Source organism: Podarcis muralis, chromosome 9 (assembly GCF_964188315.1).
Source record: "Podarcis muralis chromosome 9, rPodMur119.hap1.1, whole genome shotgun sequence".
NCBI lineage: Eukaryota > Metazoa > Chordata > Lepidosauria > Squamata > Lacertidae > Podarcis > Podarcis muralis.
This window is the reverse complement of record NC_135663.1, coordinates 50859781-50881500: the sequence shown is the minus strand read 5'-3', so window position 1 is coordinate 50881500 and position 21720 is coordinate 50859781. Positions and strand designations below refer to the sequence as shown.

The window sequence follows — 21720 nt, the reverse complement described above, 5'->3', positions numbered from 1 at the left end:
CAAAATTTAACTGATCACTCCTTCTAATGATGAACTCTGTTGAGTACTAGCTACATGGGAGTCAAAATGGGTCCAAGAAGAAACAAAAGTGAGGTATCAGCATGGTGGGGGGACGGGACACCAAGGTTTGCAGAAGTAAAAACAAAACTCTACGGAGGTGATCTTCCCCCACAAGCCTCAACTATCCCCCAGCATACTTGTGGATGTTTGGATGGCTCAGTGATTTGATGTTTATAAGGCAGCTTCATATGCTCAAAAATCATTTTAGTTTCTAACACAGAAAAAGTATAACATGAACATGATAAAATGGACTGAAAACACAAAACGCAACTAGAATACACGTTTTCCTCACATCAGTGGCATTTGCAAAATAAAATAAAAAAGACTTGAAAACGTAACATATAACCAAATGTTATTTAATATTTTAAAAAGTAACACAATCCAAAATGGATATTTCACACAACACTACATAAACAACATGAACACAATATTACCATATGGAGGGACTTTCAAATATAGACTTACAAAAATCCCTGTCCTTTTTTTTCTTTTAAGTTATTATACTAAGCATGACAAGTTATCATCATTTACAATATGGTACACTGACACAATAAAAACCATGTCACAAATGTGCTGTTATAAATCAGTAACGTTAAGGGAAGACATTTCATGAACTGTATTATTTCATATGAAATACTATACAATATAAACAGAACATCCAGTTCGGATGACCTTTACAGCAACCAGAGACCAAGTAATTTTAATATTTTTTTTCAGTGCAAACACATTTATACAAGGCAGTCTTGGTTGCAAAACTCCCTTCTAGCATACAGTAAGTCCCACTTGCATTTATTAACTCATTTAAACCTAAAGCAACAACCACATTCAGTCACTCACAGGTTACCTGCAGAATTATGATCCCTTTAAATCTAAGTCTCCTGTTCATACAGAAGTTAACATCTGTGCCAATTATTCAACGGGCCCTATCTTTCATGCTCACAGGTGGGTGTCTGTAAGGAATTTAAACTGTCTATAACCTCTAATCACAGTATTGTTGTGAATCATTATGGAATAGCATCAAGGGGTGTGTGAGAGAGAGTTTGTCAATGAGAAAAGAACAGTTTGCTTAATGTTTCTTAGGGTACTTTTATGATGCAGAACAACTCAAAGTGGAGGCACTCTGGTGAGTTTGTGTTTGTGCATCATATACTTGGCATGATAGGAGTCTGGCAGTTGCAGAATATGATACACAATGGCTCTATGATAAACTGTGACCTGGGAACCATCTCCCAACAGAAGTACTTTGCTTCTGCCACTGTTAGATGGACCAAAACAACTTCTCTCATATCATTAACTATTCTTGTCCACTAACTGTATATGCTGCATAGGCTACTGTTATTTTAAACTTTTCTAAAGTGGTTAACACGGCCTCTGCTTCTCAGTCATATGATGCTGGAACTGTCACCGCATTTTCTATGAACTATGGGAACTATGGGATACTTACAACTATGGGATGCTTCCATCATAGTCCCACTTAGGCTGTGGCCATACTATAGAGCAAGCCATCTAACTCACCCCCAACAGAACAATGATGGACCAGCAGTCATGTATTGAGCCTATCAGGCACTTTAGATTTGAGCCCCATGTCCTTGCAGATCCAAGGCAGACTGTAATATTGTGAGCGACAGGCCTGCTGTACAACATATTTAGTTTAAGAGATAATCAATCCCTCTCATGCTATATTTTGCGAATACAAGTCACAAAACACCTCTATGCACACACCCCGTTGGGCTGGGCTGGGACCATTTTCACGACATGTTCTTAAAACTGAAATATTGAAACGAATTTAAAACACAGAGGCTTAAGCATTTTCTAGTAATTTCACATGAATGAAAGCGAAGGTGGAACTAGAATGAAAAAAACAGTGTTGTGGCTCCTTAAAGACTAACAGCTGCTCTGTGGAATGTGCAGAAAGTGGACTGTGGGCCACGAAAGCTGATGCCACAATACATTTATTAGTTTTTAAGGTACCAGAACACTCTTCACTTATGCTGCAAAAGACTAGCATGGCTGTGACATCTCATTATACTTTTATTTCATCCCATTGCCCAAACCCAGCAGAGCAAGCTCGAAAGACAGCTGCAAGATAGGAGAAACCTGCACTTAGCAACTGGTTTCTGTGTGTGCTCTCTCTCAAAGTGATGCTGTGATGGTCACTTGTTAGGCAACGGAAAGTATGCCTTGATTGTCTAATGGGTAAAGAGGAGTATTACATTTTGGAAGTAGAGGGGTATAAATCAAATGAACTAGATTGGGATGATTATCTGTAGGATTATAACTTAAAAGTGATTTATTTAAGTTAATGAAATTAGTTGGAAATATTGTATGGAGGAGCAGAGAGGAATATAAACTACAGCAGTCTCTAATTTACTGAACTCAGCGATTTCACATTTGGAAAAGGCTTGTTCAAAATATGTATTTTAGTATTTCTCTCGTGTGTAGTAATTTTAGTTCTTTTTCACTAGTGAGAATGGCTATGTTGCTGGAAGTTAAAATATTTTGGCACTGTATTAAGGGCCACTTCAAGGCTCCAAAACGGTTTCTTTTCTTAGACAGCTTAAAAACTAACTTCGTAATGTTAACGCTGAACTTATTTTAAATATTAAACAAATGTTCATTGTCACTAGGCAGTCAAACAAGTAGAATGAGGGAAACCCTGTATTTGAGCGGGTTTGGAACCTGGCTACATTGACTTGGAAACAAGTCATTTGACTGCAATGGAGTTTATTTCTACTAGTTAAATTTGCAAAATGCTTGATATTTTCAGGAAAAAGTACAGTAGCAGTGCATTGCCAATCTTTCATGAACTGCTCTTTATAGCAAAACTTTGCCCCCCCCCCCCCCCCCGGAAAGTGGTGAGGGAAATAATTGCTACTTCTTCCAATTGACAGATATGGCTGGTGATTTACTGAAGGCAAGAATGCTTTTAACCACACAGCTATTTATGCTAATCTGCCTATTACAATCAGGACTATATTTATTCTGTGTGTCCATGACAGTACCGCACATGTGTGGACTGGAATCTGGGTCCTGCATGAGAGTCAGCATCCCATGAATCTCTGCAAACAGAGGCTCAAAAATACACAAGGGAAAATCTAAAATTTTTAAAATGGCTCTGCACACGACTACCAGTGGTTGGGATGTGTGTGGCTTCAATCCTATGTGTGTCTCCCTCCCTCTCCTTCTTCTATAGGTAGCTGATGCAGGGAAAACATATTTATTTCTCAGGAGATGGCTCTTCTTGGTACAGAATCTGGATGACTTTGCTGTAGAATTGGGATTTTTTTTCAGGTACAGAACATTCACAGCCCTGACTACGATAAAGCCAGCATTATTTTAACTAGTTAAAAGGTTCTAACAATACGCTCCTCCAATCTTGTTTTGTATTTCTGTGTGAGTGATAATGGCATGGATTTAGCTGAACAACCCCCTAAAAATACACCTAGCACATTTTATAGAGCAATCATAGCCTTGAAGGGCAGCTGCCATTCAATGCGCTTATTTCTGTCACCCCCACCCTCGCAAAGGATGCTTCTGAAGATACTTTCTTAACTGTTCCTCGCTCTTTTTACTGTATGTTTAAAGGAAAAACACTCCTACGGCTTATTTGGTGGTTCTGTTATTATTAACACTAATATCAGGATCTCAGACTATTTATCTCATTGTGAAAAATATTGGGCTCTATAGTATTCAACCTCCCAAGATGCGCATGATTGAGAAAACTGAGAGCGTATTACGCCAGTGGCCCACTTGGGAGGCAGATAATGCAAAGATTTAAGCTAAACTCTGGCATGATATGTTGCCATAAATGAAGGCAGAATAGGGCCCAAAGAGTTTAAATGGAGGCAGTAAAATACCCGGTGTGTCTTCTGCTAAGCCCCAAACTGCCAATCATATTCCATATACTGTATATATTTAACAGGCTTCTAAAGTACAAGCAACACTAGACTTTCTACCAGGTAGAAACTTCAGCAGAAATGGAAAGACAAAAGACAAATTTGAGCCCCCCCTCCCCTTTGTTTATCTAAAAGATTCTATGACCCTTGTATAAATTCTCGTACTACTAAAGCCAAAAGCCAATTGAATACAGTAACAGGAAATCATGGCAATGAAAAATGACTTCATATGCAAGCACCGACACACAAGAGAACGTCATGGCCTATTTCTTCATAAAGTTTTAAACGTCGCTCTTAACAATACCCTTTTAAAAAAAAGACATGTTGCTGCATTTCATCAAATTCATGGAGGTAGTTATATGTGTAAAAAAGAATTTTACCATAAAAGTAACATGTTGTATTATAATAATACATATCAAGTGTGCAAAATGCCGACAGATTTGTGTTGACCCTTTAAAGTTGAACACAACATAGAGATTCAACGCATTCTGGTTCTGTAAACCTTTTAAGTTGATACATTAGAAGGATGATAGATGATCAACCATGCAATATAAGGTCATCATGATTTCATCACAGGATAACAGTGACAAAAACACTCAAGCTCCACTCCTGTGAGTATATGTCTATAATCTCAAAATGGACTTTCTTTATATTTCTTTTTGAAAAGAATGCACATTAAGAATGTTTCTTTATGTAAGTTTCATTTATATAACATGTTCCGAGAGTCACGTTAACGCTAATAAAATGCCACAAACATTATTGGCCAATAGCCATGCCAATATTAACAGGACCTTTTAAAAGCTTGTCTTTGGGGACCTTTAAATGTCAACCGAGGGAGAATTTATTGTTAAAACACTGGAATGATGTCTTTTGTATAACTGCTTAATGTATCCATTTCAATAATCTTAACTAATGGAAGCATATTTCCCATACATGGTAATATCTTCCTCATTCACATTTTTATACGACATATTAATTTTTACTTTCAGTTATGAATTCTGATATCATTCCAGCAATTGTAGTGAATTGATGCATACTATAAATATCAGAGCATGTCTCCAAACCTTCCCCCCACATTGCTACTGTATAGCAATTTCCTGCCCAAAACCTAATAACTCTGGAATCTGCATGTATTAAATATTCCCAGAGTTACCTATGTAAGGAATGAGATTTGTCAGGCAATGCATTTCTAGGTTATTATACCATAGCTTCAAAGGTATTTATAAGGCAGGAGGCCAAGTAACTAACCAACCAAGCAGCATAATAATCTCCATTATATGCACTGAGCCATCTCACTACTTGTAGCAAATAGAATGTATACATGATAATAAAGCAAGTATCTAGGCCTGATCCTTCACTGGTTGTTCCAGTTAGCAGGGCTACAACTCAAAGCTTCACAGGACCCAGAAGGCTCAGTGTGCACAATGGGATTTCATGTATGGAGCATTTCCTAACACTAAAGTTAAAGGAAGAGCTCCAGTTTGTTCAGTACTAAACACACACCTGAGTCCCTGCATATGTACCAGAGTGCCCTGGATTTGCAATGGACTGATTTACCCTGGTGTAAACTGAAACCAATTGTGCCCAGTGTTTGTAAAGCTATTTAATAAGCACCTGAAAGCTGTTTAAAACTGTTTAAGGTAAGAGTGCACTTTCAGAAGACAACACAGAACACAAGTGAAGCTTGAACAGGTTATACAAATCATCACCAGTACCTGATGAAAATACCGTCTTTAATGGTATGCTCGGTTATATCACCTGGGTATCAACAAAAGACAGATAGTGTAAATGTTAATCCATACAACAATTTACACTGCTTCTGATCTTTCTTATTGTATTTTATTATTCTACTTGTACCACCATTATGATTGTTTGAAAACAAAATTTATGCAGTACTGGGTTGCATAAATAACAGACAGCAGAATTTGGCCCTTTATGCTTTTCAAGTTTACTCTTGAAATTGCAGATCTCTCTAAACATTAATCTAGAATACTTTTCTTAAAAAATAGATTACTTTGGATTAGCAATTTCAGGACATACACATTAGATATAATAAACCTGTGGATACAGAACTTCTGCTATCAACTTTGTGAGACTCACAAAAGAGGTAACGCGATGTCTTTTATTGAACTAACCTTTGTTGATGAAAAACTTAGCAAGCTTTTGAGTACATCAATGAATATCTCATTTTCTCAGATCAAACAAATAATCTCTCTTCATCAGCGATCCACCTGGACACATTTAAAACTCATGATTATTTTTAAACTAAGTATTTCCATACAATGTTTACTCACAAAGAAATGTAATTCAATAAAAGGCCTGAAGTTTATTAGTCTCTAAATCTTTTCTCTACAGTGTATGCTAGTTTCAATAGCCTAATTTAGGCACTCTAAAAGCTACATAAAATAAAAATATAATATGTCCTTCCATAGAAAGAAATCAACCCTTCAGGCCATAATTCATCATTTGTATCACAAAGAGCTTTCTTCTTCTTCTTCTTCTTCCTCTTCTTTTCTTCTTCTTCTTCCAAATTACTTTGATAATAATAATAATATTAATAATTTGGGGTAACAACTGGAGTGACACATTAAAAAAGTGATCACTTTACTTGCCTTTTATATTTTTAAAAACAAAAAACACCTGTTACCTCTTCTATCACTTAGTGATGTGCCTCAATCAAAGTTAGGTTTCTCCTTCCTCACCTTCAATTCAAAGTCTTATATCCCTGCTTTCAACTAGGGGAAATTAAGAAATAAGTTTTAGGTAAACATCTCATACTTTAAAAAAATCAAAGTAAAAATAGATAACATCTCCATTATTCCCCACCTCTTCCCAAAAACACGACCTCTTTTGACTTACTTTTGCTATGGATTCTTGCAAGATCATGTCATGAAGACTCACAGTGAAAATGACAGATGTATAAATAATTCACAGGTAGAGCTGAGGTCTTTCCTAGACTCATTTCGCATTGTTTTCCCTCAAGGTGACCCTTAGCTGTTTACTTTCAACAAAGGCTCAGTTTATAAAGGAAAAGAACCATCTCTGTGGCAAATAGTTTAACCAGTGGTAGGGGGCATCACATATCTGTGGCATTTTAAAATGAAGTTGGCAACTGCATGACATTGAAAATGCAGATTACACTTACAGTGTCTAGACTTTCATATATGTGCTCAGTTACGATTAAGTGAAGCAAAAGTGTACATATTATCCCTACTGCTATTCTCTTGCTACAGAGCCGCAAAATGTGAAAAGCAATACCTTGAAATAAAGATTTCTTTGTTGTCCCTAGCCTATGTAGCAACACAGTTTAGGTAGACACAAAAACTGTGCGGTTGAGATGCCTGGTTTTCCCCCCCCTCCAAAAGACGTAAACATCAGTCCCAGCGTCGTAAACTTTGCTGTATAGGATGAGACAGAAGATCTGAGGCAGAAGCACTATCAAACACTTGTAACAGAAGCTTGCAGGCAATTAGCAGGTTTCTGCAGTTTTTCAGTTTCGCTTGTTGGCGGGTCAGCAGTTGCACGGAAGCTGAACACTGGACCTGCACCACCATGTGCAGGACTGAGAGCTGGGTTCTGGCGCCTGTTGCTTTCAACAATGCTTGACGTGTTGGAAGCTAAGCTCTCACGAGTACTAGAGAGAGAAGGGGGGGGGGGAAATAAACACACATATAACAGTTGTACATATATCCATCTACTTGCCTGCAAGAAAAGGTAACACAGAAGGTTATATAAAGGAATTCCTACTTTTGCATTTTAACAGCAAGCCAAGGACCCTAGTTTAATAAACCATACTGTGCACAAGCCCAATTGCTCCTACTTCTCTCTTGCCTTGACATCAGTGGGTAAAAAAAAACAGCTTAGCGTGATGTCCGATTATGGTTTGTTTCCTTCTTAAAAAGCCAGGATCTCTAGCCAGACTCAAGCCAAGTTTGTTGTTGACTGACAAACCAAAATTCTGGGTTCAGATGCTTCCACATCACAGAAAGTCAAATTATAGCTTATCAGAGCTGTGTAAACATGCAGACTCCTGGAGAAGAGCTCACAATTGCTTTTCGCATCTTCTGTGTTTTTAACTCTTGTGATGTGCTAAGCCAAGCCATGTTGTGGCTTTGCATGTCATCTGAACTCATGATCAAAATTCTTCAATATATGTTATAATTAATAATTTCAATACTTTACGCAAGATTTAAGAAGTCCTTTATACTGAGCCCATGTCAAGGTGCAGATATTGTCAATTGTTGTTCAAGTGAGGCAAACAATATATCCCTCTTGCAGGTGAAATGTAGCACCTTTCCATTCCAGACTGGTGCACTCAAGAACAGGGTTGCCCTGGACCAGACGTGTGGCTGCATGACTGAACTAAGATATAAGAATTACTGCTGTATCACAGGCTCCACTGAGCACAGGCACTTACTGCTCCTTATGTAGCATACAGAACATTTCAGGATAAATCTGAAAAGCCTTTAAAAATAATTTCTAATATATATCATGCTGTCAGCATGACACCTTTTCCATAATTTTATCATGCAACCATGACAAAAGACTGACCTTATCCCTGCCTAAAATATGTGTGGGCCTAGGCATGTTACCAATATTCCTTTGGGTATCAAAAACATCATCCGTAGTAGACGGCAGGTAGTAACTACAGGTATAGCAAGTGATGCTTGGCACTCCCAGGGCAGGGGCAAAGAGAAATGATGTGCATGCATGAACCTACAAGACAATTGTAATGTTTGCTTCTGAATTTCTTTACTTTCCCCTTCTGTTATCCTCCTTTTTTTCCTTCTTTGTAAAGCAACATTCACTTTTGTCTGTTATAGTTAAGTATCATTCATGTTTTATGTTAAGAATAGCAGTGGCTCTTTTATTTTTCATAGTGTGAAGAAAGAGCTGTGAGTGGAGGGGCTCCCCCTTCCCATCCTCTAGACCCCCCTGGGGAACCCAACAAACCTGCTGTACCTAGAAATTGGTGTAGAGAGTGCAGCTCAATGGGACACCGCTGTGTGCAGCCTGAGGAAGTGCCATCCACCTTGGGCCTGCCCATAAAAACAAGTCTAGAGTGAAAGATTAGGGTGATGTCCACTATTTCCATGAGCTCTTCTTGTTGTGGGTGAATTGAGTGTTTGTTTAGACTTTGGTGAGAACCCAGACGCTGGGAGGAAGGGTGAGTTAAAAGGCAAATGAACTGATATTGATTTATATACAGTGGAATCTTGGTTCTCAAATGACTTAGATGACGAAGAAATTGGCTCCTGAACACTGAAAACCCGGAAGTAAGTGTTCCGTTTTCTGAATGTTTTTCGGAAGCCAAGCATCCAATGCAGCTGTCGGCTATTGTTTCCAGGGTGCCTGTGCCAATCGGAAGCTATGTCTTGGTTTCCGAACATTTCGCAAGTCAAACGGACTTCCGGAACGGATTAAGTTCGAGAACCAAGGTTCCACTGTATATATATTTGTATTAATGTAACATTTTTGTATGTAACTGTGTATTTTTGAAATATTTTAAGTCGTCTGTTGTTGCTTCAGTTTTCTGTATGCCACCTAAGAGATATTTTTAGTATATTAAGCGGCATAGAAATTAAATAATCAAACTAATCAATTCCTACCTGAATTCCAAGATCATTTTATTAATATCTCATATGAAGCCATATTGTTCAGCCGGTGGTAAATCTTTCCCAGATAACCCAATTGCTCTGCCACAAATAGAATGTTATAGCCAGCCAATTCCTGAAATGCCATCATTCTGCAGTGGCATTTCAACTAGAGAGTGATCATGGTGGAAATATCACATCAGTAATAAAACAGTAAGAATGAACACCCAAGGCACACTTCTCACTGAATATATAGGGGAGATATGGCATTATGGACTATTGGTAGGAGCTCACAGCACCATCACCAACAAATGTTGCTGAACAGAGTTGCAGATTGTGTAACTCTAAAAAAAATATATACCACACTTAATTTCCAAATAAACTCAAAGAACAAAATATATAAAATCCCCAGTAAAATAAATATTGGTGTAATGTAAAAATAAATAAAAAGAATAACAAGAATTAAAATCCCACTAAAATCAAGACAAAGATAAACCAGCAAAGAGAGAACAATCTTTTAAATTAATTAATATTTTTACCAGCCACAAATACAATATAGTGTGGACCTAAGACATCTAAGCTGGCATTCTACATGTGTTGCACAGGAGGGAAAAGGCCCAAATCATAGTTACTGCGAGTCCTGCTTCCTGGGATTGAAGGATGTAGAGTAGGGCTTCGCATAAATGACTGGCAATGTCGGGAGAAATGTGCAGAAAAAGGCAGTTCTCAAGGTAATCAGTGCCCAAAAGGTCAACACCAGCACCTTGAATTGGGGCCAGAAACACACCAGTAAACAGTGTACAGATCACACAAAACTGGCACGACAGAATCAAAATATCGAGCACCTGTCAGCAACCTGGCTACAGCATTTTGCAGAAGTTGCAGTTTCAGAACACTTTTCAAGGGTAACCAACCGCACATAGAGCACTTATCAGCAGCAATGTTATTGTTATTGCCATTGGCCTTAACAATTTTCATATAAAATTTCTCAAACACAAACTTCAAGGAAGTAAAAAAGCTTATATATATATTTTTAACCCAATACATTAAAATTACAAATTAAATTAAAGGTATTTGCTATCTTCTACTCAGATATCTTCCACACCAGCTGTTTTGATCCTTTCCACTTCTTTCTCTCAAAGTTAAAACACACAGCATGTTATAAGGGTCACAAAAGGCTGTAACACCCAGCTGGGTTGTTTCCTGTGAATTACCTTCTTATATTACCTTCCATTCTAGGAGTATGGCAGCCAATGTAAGAATCACTCACTGAAAGGGAGCTTCAGCAATATAAAAATCTAAAAAAACATGTGGTAGCAACCTGGAAGATTGGAAGGAAGTAGAGAAAGCATGCTTATTCTTCCCCTCCATCCCAGTTCCTTGGCAATATTAGCATAGATGTTCTAGATGGACAGATGGGTTCATGTCCTAGGCCAACTGTCCATTCTCTCAAAATAGGAACAAATTATGTTTACTTTTGAGTGAATGCAATATAGCTCTTTATATGAAGAAACTGCTTAAGTAACAAATAAAAAGTGTGTGTGTGTGTGTGTGTGTGTGTGTGTGTGTGTGTATGCGCACCAGTAGTGTATCTACAGTGGTACCTCGGTTGTTGAACGTAATCCGTTCTGGAAGACTGTTCGACTTCCGAAATGTTCGACAACTAGGCAAAAAGGGCTGGCTGCCAAGTCAATGGAGAAAATTGGGGGGGGGGGGGACGCAGTGGAAGCCATTTGATACCCGAAGTGCATTCGAAAACGGAAGCAATTACTTCCAGGTTTTCGGTGTTCGAAAATCAGAATGTTCGGCTTCCAAGGCGCTCGAAAACCAAGGTACCACTGTATTTTCTGGTTTTCGTCTGCACCAAAATTAGATTGTAACTTGTGCTAATTGCTCATAAAATGTGTATGAAACTATACAAATGGATAGTTGACTACAGTGCTATATGGAGGGAAATGTAGGAAACTGCAGAAGAAATTTAAATCCATGTTCATATATGTAGTTCTTCCAGAGGTATTAATCTGAACTGGCTCAATTCAGGTGTTTCTCCAAATCCTGGTTTGTTTCCTCTGAGGCTTCTCTTTCCGTTACCTGCTTAGCATGAATCCTAATTTGCTTTGCTGTGTGACTTGTGAACTGGCAAGATAGGCCTGTTCTCCAATGCAGCATCAGAAATCCACCTCAAGCCATGGTTTCCGATCCTGGTTTCGAGAGCAATTACTAACCATAGTTTGCTGGTTTTGTTGTTACAGTAAATTAAGGATTATATCTAAGAGCAAGGAATGCACTCAGTCTAATCCATGGAAAATAATCTGAAGAGAACCTTAGTCATTAACAGACTAAAACCCCTGTCCCACACATACAGAGGGAAAGTGCAAAGAATTCCACCCCAACCGTTACTTTGAAAATCCTGTTGAGTGGCATTTTGCAGGGTAGTAATGCACAGAGATTTGGAAAACACTCACTAAGTTCTTCCCTGAGCCAGTGAAGAATAAAGAAAATAAAAAGAAGGGGTGAGAAGCTTCTGTCTATGAGAGAAGCAATACAGGAAAGCTGCCTAATATTGAGTTGGAATACTGAACCATCTGTGACAGTTTTGCTGACACTGACTGGCAGTGGCTATCCAGGGTTTCAGACAGGAGGTGTGTTCCCAGCTCAACCTGGAGATGCTAAGGACTGAACCTAAGATCTTCAGCCTGCAAGGCAAATGCTCTCCCTGAGCTATACAGAGGCAGAGAGATTAGATTACAGAACCTGCAGGATAGAAACAAAAGCCTGCCTTTTACATTCATAATGATATGGATAGCATGTACATAAAACTGACATTTTTTTTAAAAGCCTTGGTTGAAATAGTCAAATAAAATTGCACCTCCACACACACCCTGGAAAAGGCAGCCATCACCACACAGAAAGCTTTGCTTCTTTTCCTCAGGCCTCATGCAACAGTATAAGATGCAGGTAGTTTGATAGAAGCAATTTACTTTTAACAAAACACGTGCAATAATACCACCCTCGTCTTTGTCTGGTCTCCAAGAGCTACAAACCCAGTAGAAAATAGGCCAATTTGAGAAACAACAACAGAGCTCTGTGGGAGCTGACCAGAAAACAAAGACAACAGCAAGGTCTACAGAAGCTCAGAGAAACCCGTAATTAGAGCCTCCGGCACAGGAATCGAACCTTCTAGGCACAGGCTCCCTGAGTTAACAGCAAGAAGCAGCTGTGAGGAAAGCAAGCTCTCTTTCCAGAGCCAAAGAGCAACAAGATCCAGCTAACAGTGCTATTTCATGCATGACAAATTTCCGCGTAGGAAAAATGTCACAGCCTACAGTCTGATTGCCAGATCTGACTATCTGTACAACTTCTTGCCTTAGATTAAGAAACAGCGTGGGAGGAACCTGATCTTGTTGAGATCATGCTCTCTTTTCCTCCTGCTCTCTGGCCTCAGAGGACACAAGTCTAGTCTAGCACTGCTAGAGGAAGCAACGGTGGGCTCCACAGGCATTCTTCCCAATGAGTTGTCCTTCCAACATTGGTCGCTCACTACTTTTGTCTTCATTTCAGGATAACTGATAATATAAAGACTATTGCAATCATTACCAGAAGTGTGCAGAGATTGGTAGGGTTCACTATTCATTGCAATAAAACAAAGAATGACTTGACTCTGCAATCCTATAGGATCCCTTCTATGCTCGAGTGTATAAACCTAGGCAGATAATCCATATAGGCAAGAATTTCAGCACACAGCTGCATCATGTTTGAGTATCTGTATCACATCCATTTTTGCCAAAGCTTAAGGAAAAGTATAAGCAGAGCTTGGCTCTGTTGGGTTCATGCTCTCCCTTTTCGGCTGATAAAAGCTTCCTTTACCACTTGACGGTACGGTGACAGAGCTCATTCAGAAAGAGTCTGGTTAACTTTGTGAGCTTAAAGGTTGATTATTTAGCAGAATAATACTGACCTAGTCATCCTCTGAAATAATCACAATTATCCCCAGTTGTGTAAACAACCTCACAAATGTCTGGTGGCTGCCTGACCTGGGAAGAGTAACCAACCAGCCAGCATAAAGTTAGCAGAGAAAACCTGCTATAAAATGCTATCATCGAATAACAGCCCAGCTTCGTAATACTTAATGCGTATGTAGGACACAATAATTTAAGATTAAAATATTACAGGTTTTGGTAAATGAGTGTTAAGATCTTACCGTGGTGAATTGAACCCACTGTCGACGGTGATGCTGCTGCTGTCCATGCTGTCCAGTCTTGCTGAATGTGTGGCTCTCTGGTTGTTGCTGTTTTCCGTTTCCTTTGGAGCAAGGAGAGTCAGATTCTTCTCAAACTTCCTTTGCAGGTCTCTTTCTTTTTCCCGCTCAAGAAGCCACTGCATAGTGCCCACATCATCCCGGTTCTTTTCTTCTTCAGCGTTTTTGTTGGTCCCTTCGTCAGAATCGTCATCATCCGATACGTTGTAATAGTCAAAGGATGCCTCTTGGTTCCCGGCTGTTTCTTGCTGTCTCTGTGAAACAGGTATGACTTGTGTTACTGAGGTCACCATAGCTTGCTCGAGTTTGTCGCATCTGCCTGGCAACGCATCAGAAGGTGTCTTTTGATGAGGTTTTAGTAGTGGCACACTAGGCTTGTGAAAACTGTTCACAGAGAGAGTACTGTGGAGAGGCTTAAAAAGTGTGTCTTTACTAAATATTTCTTTCCTCTTATCAAGGCTACTAGATTCCGTGTTGTGGTGTTGAACCAGTCGGCCATTTGCAATCACTTCGGGGGTTTGGCTAGTTGCAACTGGTCCACCGCTGCTGTTTGGCCCTTTAGGTGACTCCTCTTTGTGCACCCCAGGCTCTCTGGCTATGTGCTGAGACTGCCTTTCTGAGGGAGACACTTTTTTAACGCTTTCTGTCAAAATCACTGTGTCGTGGTCTTCTTTATTTTTCCCCAAAGGTGAAGGAGCAGTAAGTACAGTTTCACTAGAAGTGTTACACTGAAAATAATCATCAATTGCTGATTTCGTTGTACAGGAGTTGAGCTCATTATACGGGGGCAAATTCTCGGCTGGCTTGCTTTGTTCCAAGAGGCTACAGGAAATGGGAGTTTCTGCATTGCCACCAGTCTTTTCAGGTTTAACTACTTCTTTGTAGTTTGCAGATGACATAAGAGCCCTTTGATGACTGAGTGATTGAGAAGGCCTTAAGGTGCTATCGTCAATGTACGTTTGGCTGGTTGTTTGGTCATCTTGACTGCAAGCTTCAGCTATGTCTTCAGGTGTACCTAAAGAAGGAGCACCCAGAGGTCCTTTGGAGTTATCCATTGATCGAGACCGCTCCTTGGCTTTATTAGACCTCTCATTCCTTGATCTTCGGTCCTGCGTATGGCTGTGGCTTCGATGGACCTTAGAATGGGAGCTTCCCCTTGAAGGTTCAGGAAAAGGCATTTCAGTTCTCCTTTTGGCTAGTTCACCAGATACATCCCATTCAGGTGTCATAGGAAAGTGAGATTCAAGAACGTTAGGGCTGCTGTGCATAATGAAATTGTCCCTCTTGTGTTCTATTATGAAACAGCCTTCGCGTGGGGACCTTGTGAGGGGATCATAGAAATCATACTCTCTTTCACCCGGAATGTCCAAATGGGAGCCCTCTGAAGGATCCCCTTTAGAGACCCGAGTTTTGCTATGTGACCGAGATTTCCCATGAGACTTCCTATGACTTCTACTTTTTTTGCTTCTCCCACTATGGTGAGCTGAAGATCCAGCTTTGCTTCGTTGAGCTTTTTCTTCTTCAAGTTTCTTCATTAGTGCAGTGTGCCTCATGACATTTTCCACAGTTAGATCTGGGTTAATACGCCTAATAATCTCCATCTCTACCTCCCTAGGTATAGTGGTAGGGGTATCTTCATCCCTCAAAGGCCATTCTTCTGGAGGAAACTGGGCAGAAAAGTTGGCCAGCTGTTTTGTCTTGTCCTTTTTGAAGCTTAGTCGAAACAATTTTAGCCCAAATTTCTTAGACTGCTTTTCTCCATCCTTAGGCTTTGTAAGTGTCTCTGTTTTATACGAAAAATTTACAGTACTTTTACTTTTTTCAGTGGGTGGCACCTGGCACATGGAAGGGGGGCAGTAGGAGTCCTTGCAGTCTTTTGCCGATTTCCTCTGTAGAGTGGAGGCATGCATGCTGTGCATGTCTTCTTTACAACAATGGCAGGAGTCGCAGTGGTTTTTGGGTAATGTCCGGTCTCTGACGCAGCCCGAGGTGGAAGGCGTTATAGTTCCTTGCTGTGGAGAGGTACACTGAGACCTGTCAGGTATCCTCTCATCCAGATGGTACCATTTACTGTTAGTTCTAATAAGGGATGGTGTTATAAAATAAGTCTGTGGGGTCACAATGAAGTAGCCATCTGGTGTTGGGTATATTTTCCTCTCCCGTACCAGCATGTTTAAGGTATGACGAAGGATTTCTGGACTTGGCGTTGGAACACCTGAAAACAACAGCAAAATGTATTTATGAGTTCCTTTTAACCCTTCCCAAAGTATGCAGATCCTTGACATGATCTCAAAGATAGTTTCTGCTGAGCAAGCAAAACTTGGTCAAGCATCCTCCAGCATGTTTGCTTTTAACCTATCTCTTGCACTTGAGGTCTCTAAATTATTAACTAAAAAGGGAAAGCACTAGCAGAATGTGAAAAAATCCCCTTATTTATTTTCAACGTGTTGGTGAACCTTAAGGTTCAAAGTTACACCTCTACACCAAGCCCCAAACTAAAAATCTTTATTAAACATTGTGGATTCTTCTCTCACACACCACTTACCTTGATAAATATTTAAATCCTAATTAGCCAAGTTATTGCATATAACACAAAAACAAGGCAAGAATAAATATGCTGTTTTTGGTATCTGCACATGTATTTAAATAAAGAAATCATATCAGAAAATTAATAACAAATGCCCATGGGGAGGGAAATACACCTTAAAGAAGCAGACCAACATTTCCCTGATTATATCGCAAACTATTATCTAAAGAAAACTGAAGGTGCAGAATTCAATCTAAAAGAAAGTGTCGTTTCAATATCAGGAGAAAGTCAGATTATGTCAAATTTTTCACACAATACACAGATAGCATTAGATTTTGAACTTGAGGTAAAGCTAACTGTAAGACCAATTCAGAAATGCAACAGGTTGACCAGAGAAACCGCGGAGGCTTTATGCAAAAGCTAGACAAATAAAATAGCTTCACAGTGAATATTCAGTATGAAGATGACAAACAAAGTATCTTAAAGAGATTGTTCTTTTCCATCCCATATGGCTGAATATGCAAGCAAAGAAACTGTGCAGCTGCAACATAAGATGCTACCCAAATTACTGTATTTACATGAATCTAATGCGCCATCAAATCTAATGCGCACCCTAATTTTCGCAACATAAGTTGGCCAAAAAAGGTGTGCATTACATTTGAGTAAATACAGTAAATTTCTATGCTATTAAAGGCACATGTTAAAGCAAACTTACAAGGCATGAAGAAACCATTAGTTACCAAAGAAGACATAATGGATATAGAATACACTATTGATTTGGAAAGTAATTGGGGGGGGGGGGGCGGCGACGCCAACCAAAACCAAGATTCCAAAATAATCTTACAACAACAAATCAAGCTTGTTTCACCACCCATCCTAAGGCATGTGCTGCAGCCATCCCATGCATAATGAAGGCTTTTAGATCACTTTCCTGCTTATGTCTGAAAAAAGTACAAGAAAAAGTGACAGTGTGAGAAAATTTGCTATAAAATGTGTTAGGCTGTGCGAGAATTTTTAACACCATCTTAACGTCATCATACAATCATGAGAAGAAATCCAGTTATTTGAAAAAAGAAAGAAAAAGCTTTCATACTTTTGGGGGGGGGGAATTCAAGCTGTGGAGGCACACTCTAAGTGCATTACTCATTATTCCTTTCTAGATTTAATTTAAACTTGGCACTTTTTGAATTTGTCACCTTTTTCAGTCACTGGAGGGCGAGTGGAAAAGGTGACAAATTTTTAAAAAGAGCTGGATTTAAGCACTGGCTGGAAAGAAAGAACTGGGAGGGCACTTAGGGCATGCTCCCGATTTTTCCTTTTGAATTTGGCATGCCTGAAGTCATGTGGTGAACATGTAGGCAAGGTTTAGGTCAAATGGGGAGGAGGTTTATAGGCTGGAGTTCACCACCATTGCGCTATATCATAGTGGCTCAAATATGTTAGGATACCATTTCAAAGCAACATTTCTGTACCCTGCAGAAACATCTTCAAAAGGCCTAACAGTACAACAAGAATTAAGTAGAATAATTTAATTGAGCCTCACAATTTATTACAAATGCACAATCCATTTTAGTGCAGTGGCCTGCCAATTCTCCCCCTCTCTCTGCACCCTCTTGCCCAATGTGCTACTTTCCACTGTGTTTTAGAGGAGGGGTTGCAAACCTTTTCGGACCAGCATAAGTACCTTGAATTTTGAGAAAGAGCTGCAGGCAGCGGTCACAAAACAGCAGCCATAAGGGGCCTATCGTAACGAAACATTAGAGAGAGCAGAGTCATTGCTGATTACTCCTCCCAACCCAGAAACCTCAGGCTTACTATGGGAAGTCAGCTATGTCCTGTTGGTACCGATTGTGGAGATCACACAAAATTGTTTTCTCCCCCACCACTTCAGGAAAAATATACAAGGCAGCGACAACATTAGTTCTCTTACTCACCCACAGACATACGTGCATCTCTCTCTCTCTCTCTCTCTCTCTCTCTCTCTCTCTCTCACACACACACACACACACACACACACACACCCCCCACATAAACATCTCTCTGTGTCTCCCACAAACCACACATAAATGCAGACCACATATTCATACCTACCTAACGGGGTGCGCTCCCGTTGCTCGGTCCCAGCGCCTGCCAACCTAGCAGTTCGAAAGCACCCCCGGGTGCAAGTAGATAAATAGGGACCGCTTACTAGCGGGAAGGTAAACGGTGTTTCCGAGTGCTGCGCTGGCTCGCCAGGTGCAGCTTGTCACGCTGGCCACGTGACCCGGAAGTGTCTGCGCCAGCGCTGGCCCCCGGCCTCTTAAGTGAGGTGGGCGCACAACCCTAGAGTCTGTCAAGACTGGCCCGTATGGGCAGGGGTACCTTTACCTTTACCTACTACCTTTAATAATAACACATCTCCGTTTCACTGACCACACATACTGTATATGCATAGGTCCGTCTGTCCCCCCACAGAGAACTTATACACTTCTCTCTCTGTCTCTCTCCCCAAGGGCACTTCTCCCTCACATGCATAGGTATCCAAATGATTTTTTTGGTAGGAGGAGAATTTCCAGGGCTACCCCATTCTCTCCCCCCCCCCCCCGCCCAGGTGGGTGGGTTCAAAGTAAAATACTGACAGTCAGGAGCAGGCTAATTTCTCGCACAAAATGAGAAGCTGCCTGTACATTCTGCCTCACATCTCACACTCTAAAAATGTTAGAAATGTGCTCTTTAAAAAAGAAGAAGCTGGGAATCTGAGGGTTGCAATTAATCAAAACCCCTATTTTAGAGGGTCCTGCAACCTGAAGGTATATCTCTTCCATACCGGCAAAATAATTAATTCAAATGAGCCCTATAACCATTGTCTTATATTATACCCATTTTAAATTTAGAGAAAACTTTATAGGTTAAATGCACCCCAAAGATCACACAAAATTCATGTTACTACCATGACTAGCAATCAGATTAGATAAACTTCTATTAAAATATATTTGTATGTCTAGTTCATCTTCAAAAGCTACCTCATTCCTACACTTCACCAGTAAATTCTTTCAATGATAAAAAATAAATAAAACACAGCGAAACCGGAATTTAAAATACTGCCTGACAGCAGTAGTGTTATTTAAGATTATGTAGTGCTTTAATAATTCAAAAGCAAAATCTGTCTGGACACTGAATCATCAGACATGTACATTTTCCACATCTCAAGAAAGTGTGCTGTGCCCTCCACTGAGCTTCCAGACAGAAGATTATGTCTTGTTTGCTGGCCACAAAAGAAGGCTGACCTAAGGTGAACCCAGTTAAATGTAAGACACATTTCAAGCTGCTGTGTGTAAATTGGATGCAATTTAGAAAGGAAATGTATAGGAATCCCAGTTTTAGAAAGAGGCCACAATGAAGCATGGCAGCTGTCAGAAAATGACTTCCTCACTTCTCAAGGTAACAGCAGCATTAATAGTTATATTGCATTTCAGTTTACCGTGCCTAGATAGTCCCATACATTATGCTAATTTTGTAGCTACCTTGACAGTGAAAACGGCCAAAACGTCTTCCCTTTTGTTGCTGCATTCTAATGACTGGCACCTATTCCATTTGCCTTCCCTAGCTTGGGCTCAGGGAGCATTATTCAACCTGCCTTCCAACAAATATTGAACATAACTTTACATAAAATGATTTCTTTTAATAAGATAATAGGCATTCACCGTGTTTGCCTATTAGGAAGAATTGTTTTATGTTCATCATTATAGTCAAGCTCTGCCAAGAGATTTGTGGAATCTCTCTCTCCTCTATATACGAGGATAAGCATGACAAGTGGAGGCCAACCTGGCCCTATCCAACAGCCAGAAAAGGAACAGTTGCAGTGTCATTGCTTCTTCACTTCCTGCACGGAAGAACACTCTGCTCCAGCTGGGAGCGCAGAGCTGAAGGGATGTTCTCCTAAGGTTACTGGGAGGCTGCATGCCTTGCCTCATAGGAAGAACATCACAGCAAGGAAGAGATCAGCTTGGCCCCATCCACTGGCCGGTGAAGATGCAGAATACAGTGGTGCCTCGCAAGACGAAATTAATTCATTCCACGAGTTTTGTCGTCTTGCGATTTTTTTCGTCTTGCGAAGTACGGTGTCGGGAAAGTTTTGGAAAAGCTTCAAAAATCACCAAAGTCTTTAAAAACCTCAAAAAAGGCTACCCCACCGCGTTCTATGAGTTGCTCCTCGAAGTCAAGTCGCAACTGTATTAACGGTGTTAAGAAAAAGGAAACAAACTTGCAAGACTCAAAAAACCAAACTAGCAACTCAAAAAACCAAAAACCCTTTCGTCTTGCGAGTTTTTTGTCTTGCGAGGCATTCATCTTGCGAGGTACCACTGTACTCAAATGCTTTCTTGCCTTCCCATCTTGTTTTCCTTTTGTATCATGTCTGTTAGATGGTGCATGCCCATAGGCTCACAATCTTATCTTTCAGTAAATAGACAGTATTTTGTAGTAGTAGTAGTAGTAGTAGTAATAATAATAATAATAATAATAATAATAACCACTTAAATGCTTTAGTTAATGAAGTAGTAGCCTGCTCCCTCTCCCTTCCTTTTAAATAAAGCTAACCCTAAGGTATAAGAATAAAGGAGGCATGTTCTACTGGAATTGGTGTTTATTCACTATGAATACAGATTTATGAAAAGCAAATTCCAAATACTGTACTAAAGCTTCTAAAATGACACACACACCCCGAACTGTCACTGTGGCTTAACAAGGGGTAGGAAAAAAGCCATCCTTTGCTCATGATATACTAGTTTAAGATGTACAGTGCTTGCAATGTGAGGTTATAAATAATTAGTATACCTTATTTCTGATATAGCCATGACCCAGATTTGTACCTGCTCTGTTGCTCAGCAAACTAGGTGGCTATGTTGCAATGTAAAAACCTGCATTGAGGAAGCACATTTTTCTTCTAAGGCTGTGGCTTTGAAATTACTCAACCTTAAAGAGTTGTGTAAAAAGCAGCAAAGTAGCAGAAGCAGTTTGATAAGTGCAGCTTTAGATGGGCAACCAGTTTTTGAACCAGATGGGCTGTGGGTTGGTACCGGTTTTCACAAGCAAATGCCAGAGCAGTTATTAGCAATTCTGATGACTATAGGGGTGATCTATTCTTACTTTCAAGTATTTTGAATACCATCCTTCAGTAAAGATTCTGTGGGTGGTTTACATAAAAGCGGGGGGGGGGGGGGGACGGACGACACAACAAAAATAAAAATAATATGAAAGGACTCAGTTATCACCAGTAATAACATCTGCAATCTGTGATGGAAACAAAACAGCGTTGGTATGAAAATGTTTATGTAACCACCACACACACAAAAGGCCTATAATATGAAACAGTTCTAAGAATAAAGGGTCCGGTAGCCACAAAAA

The 21720-nt window shown here is 39.9% G+C and overlaps 1 protein-coding gene across 5 annotated transcripts in view; it reads right to left on the bottom strand.

The window, feature by feature from the left end:
- Nucleotides 1-400: 400 nt before the first annotated feature.
- Nucleotides 401-21720, bottom strand: part of STOX2 (storkhead box 2) — a 124723-nt gene continuing 103403 nt past the window's right edge. For 3 of the 5 annotated variants that reach the window (XM_028744627.2, XM_028744628.2, XM_077934225.1), the window contains exons 3-4: nucleotides 13752-16023; nucleotides 401-7590 (exon numbers count right to left, since the gene is read on the bottom strand). In XM_028744627.2, the coding sequence (XP_028600460.2) occupies nucleotides 7395-7590; nucleotides 13752-16023 (2468 nt within the window). In that variant the 3' untranslated portion in view covers nucleotides 401-7394. The remainder of the gene's footprint in view (nucleotides 7591-13751; nucleotides 16024-21720) is intronic. The other 2 variants (XR_003708319.2, XR_003708320.2) reach the window with 2 other exon arrangements.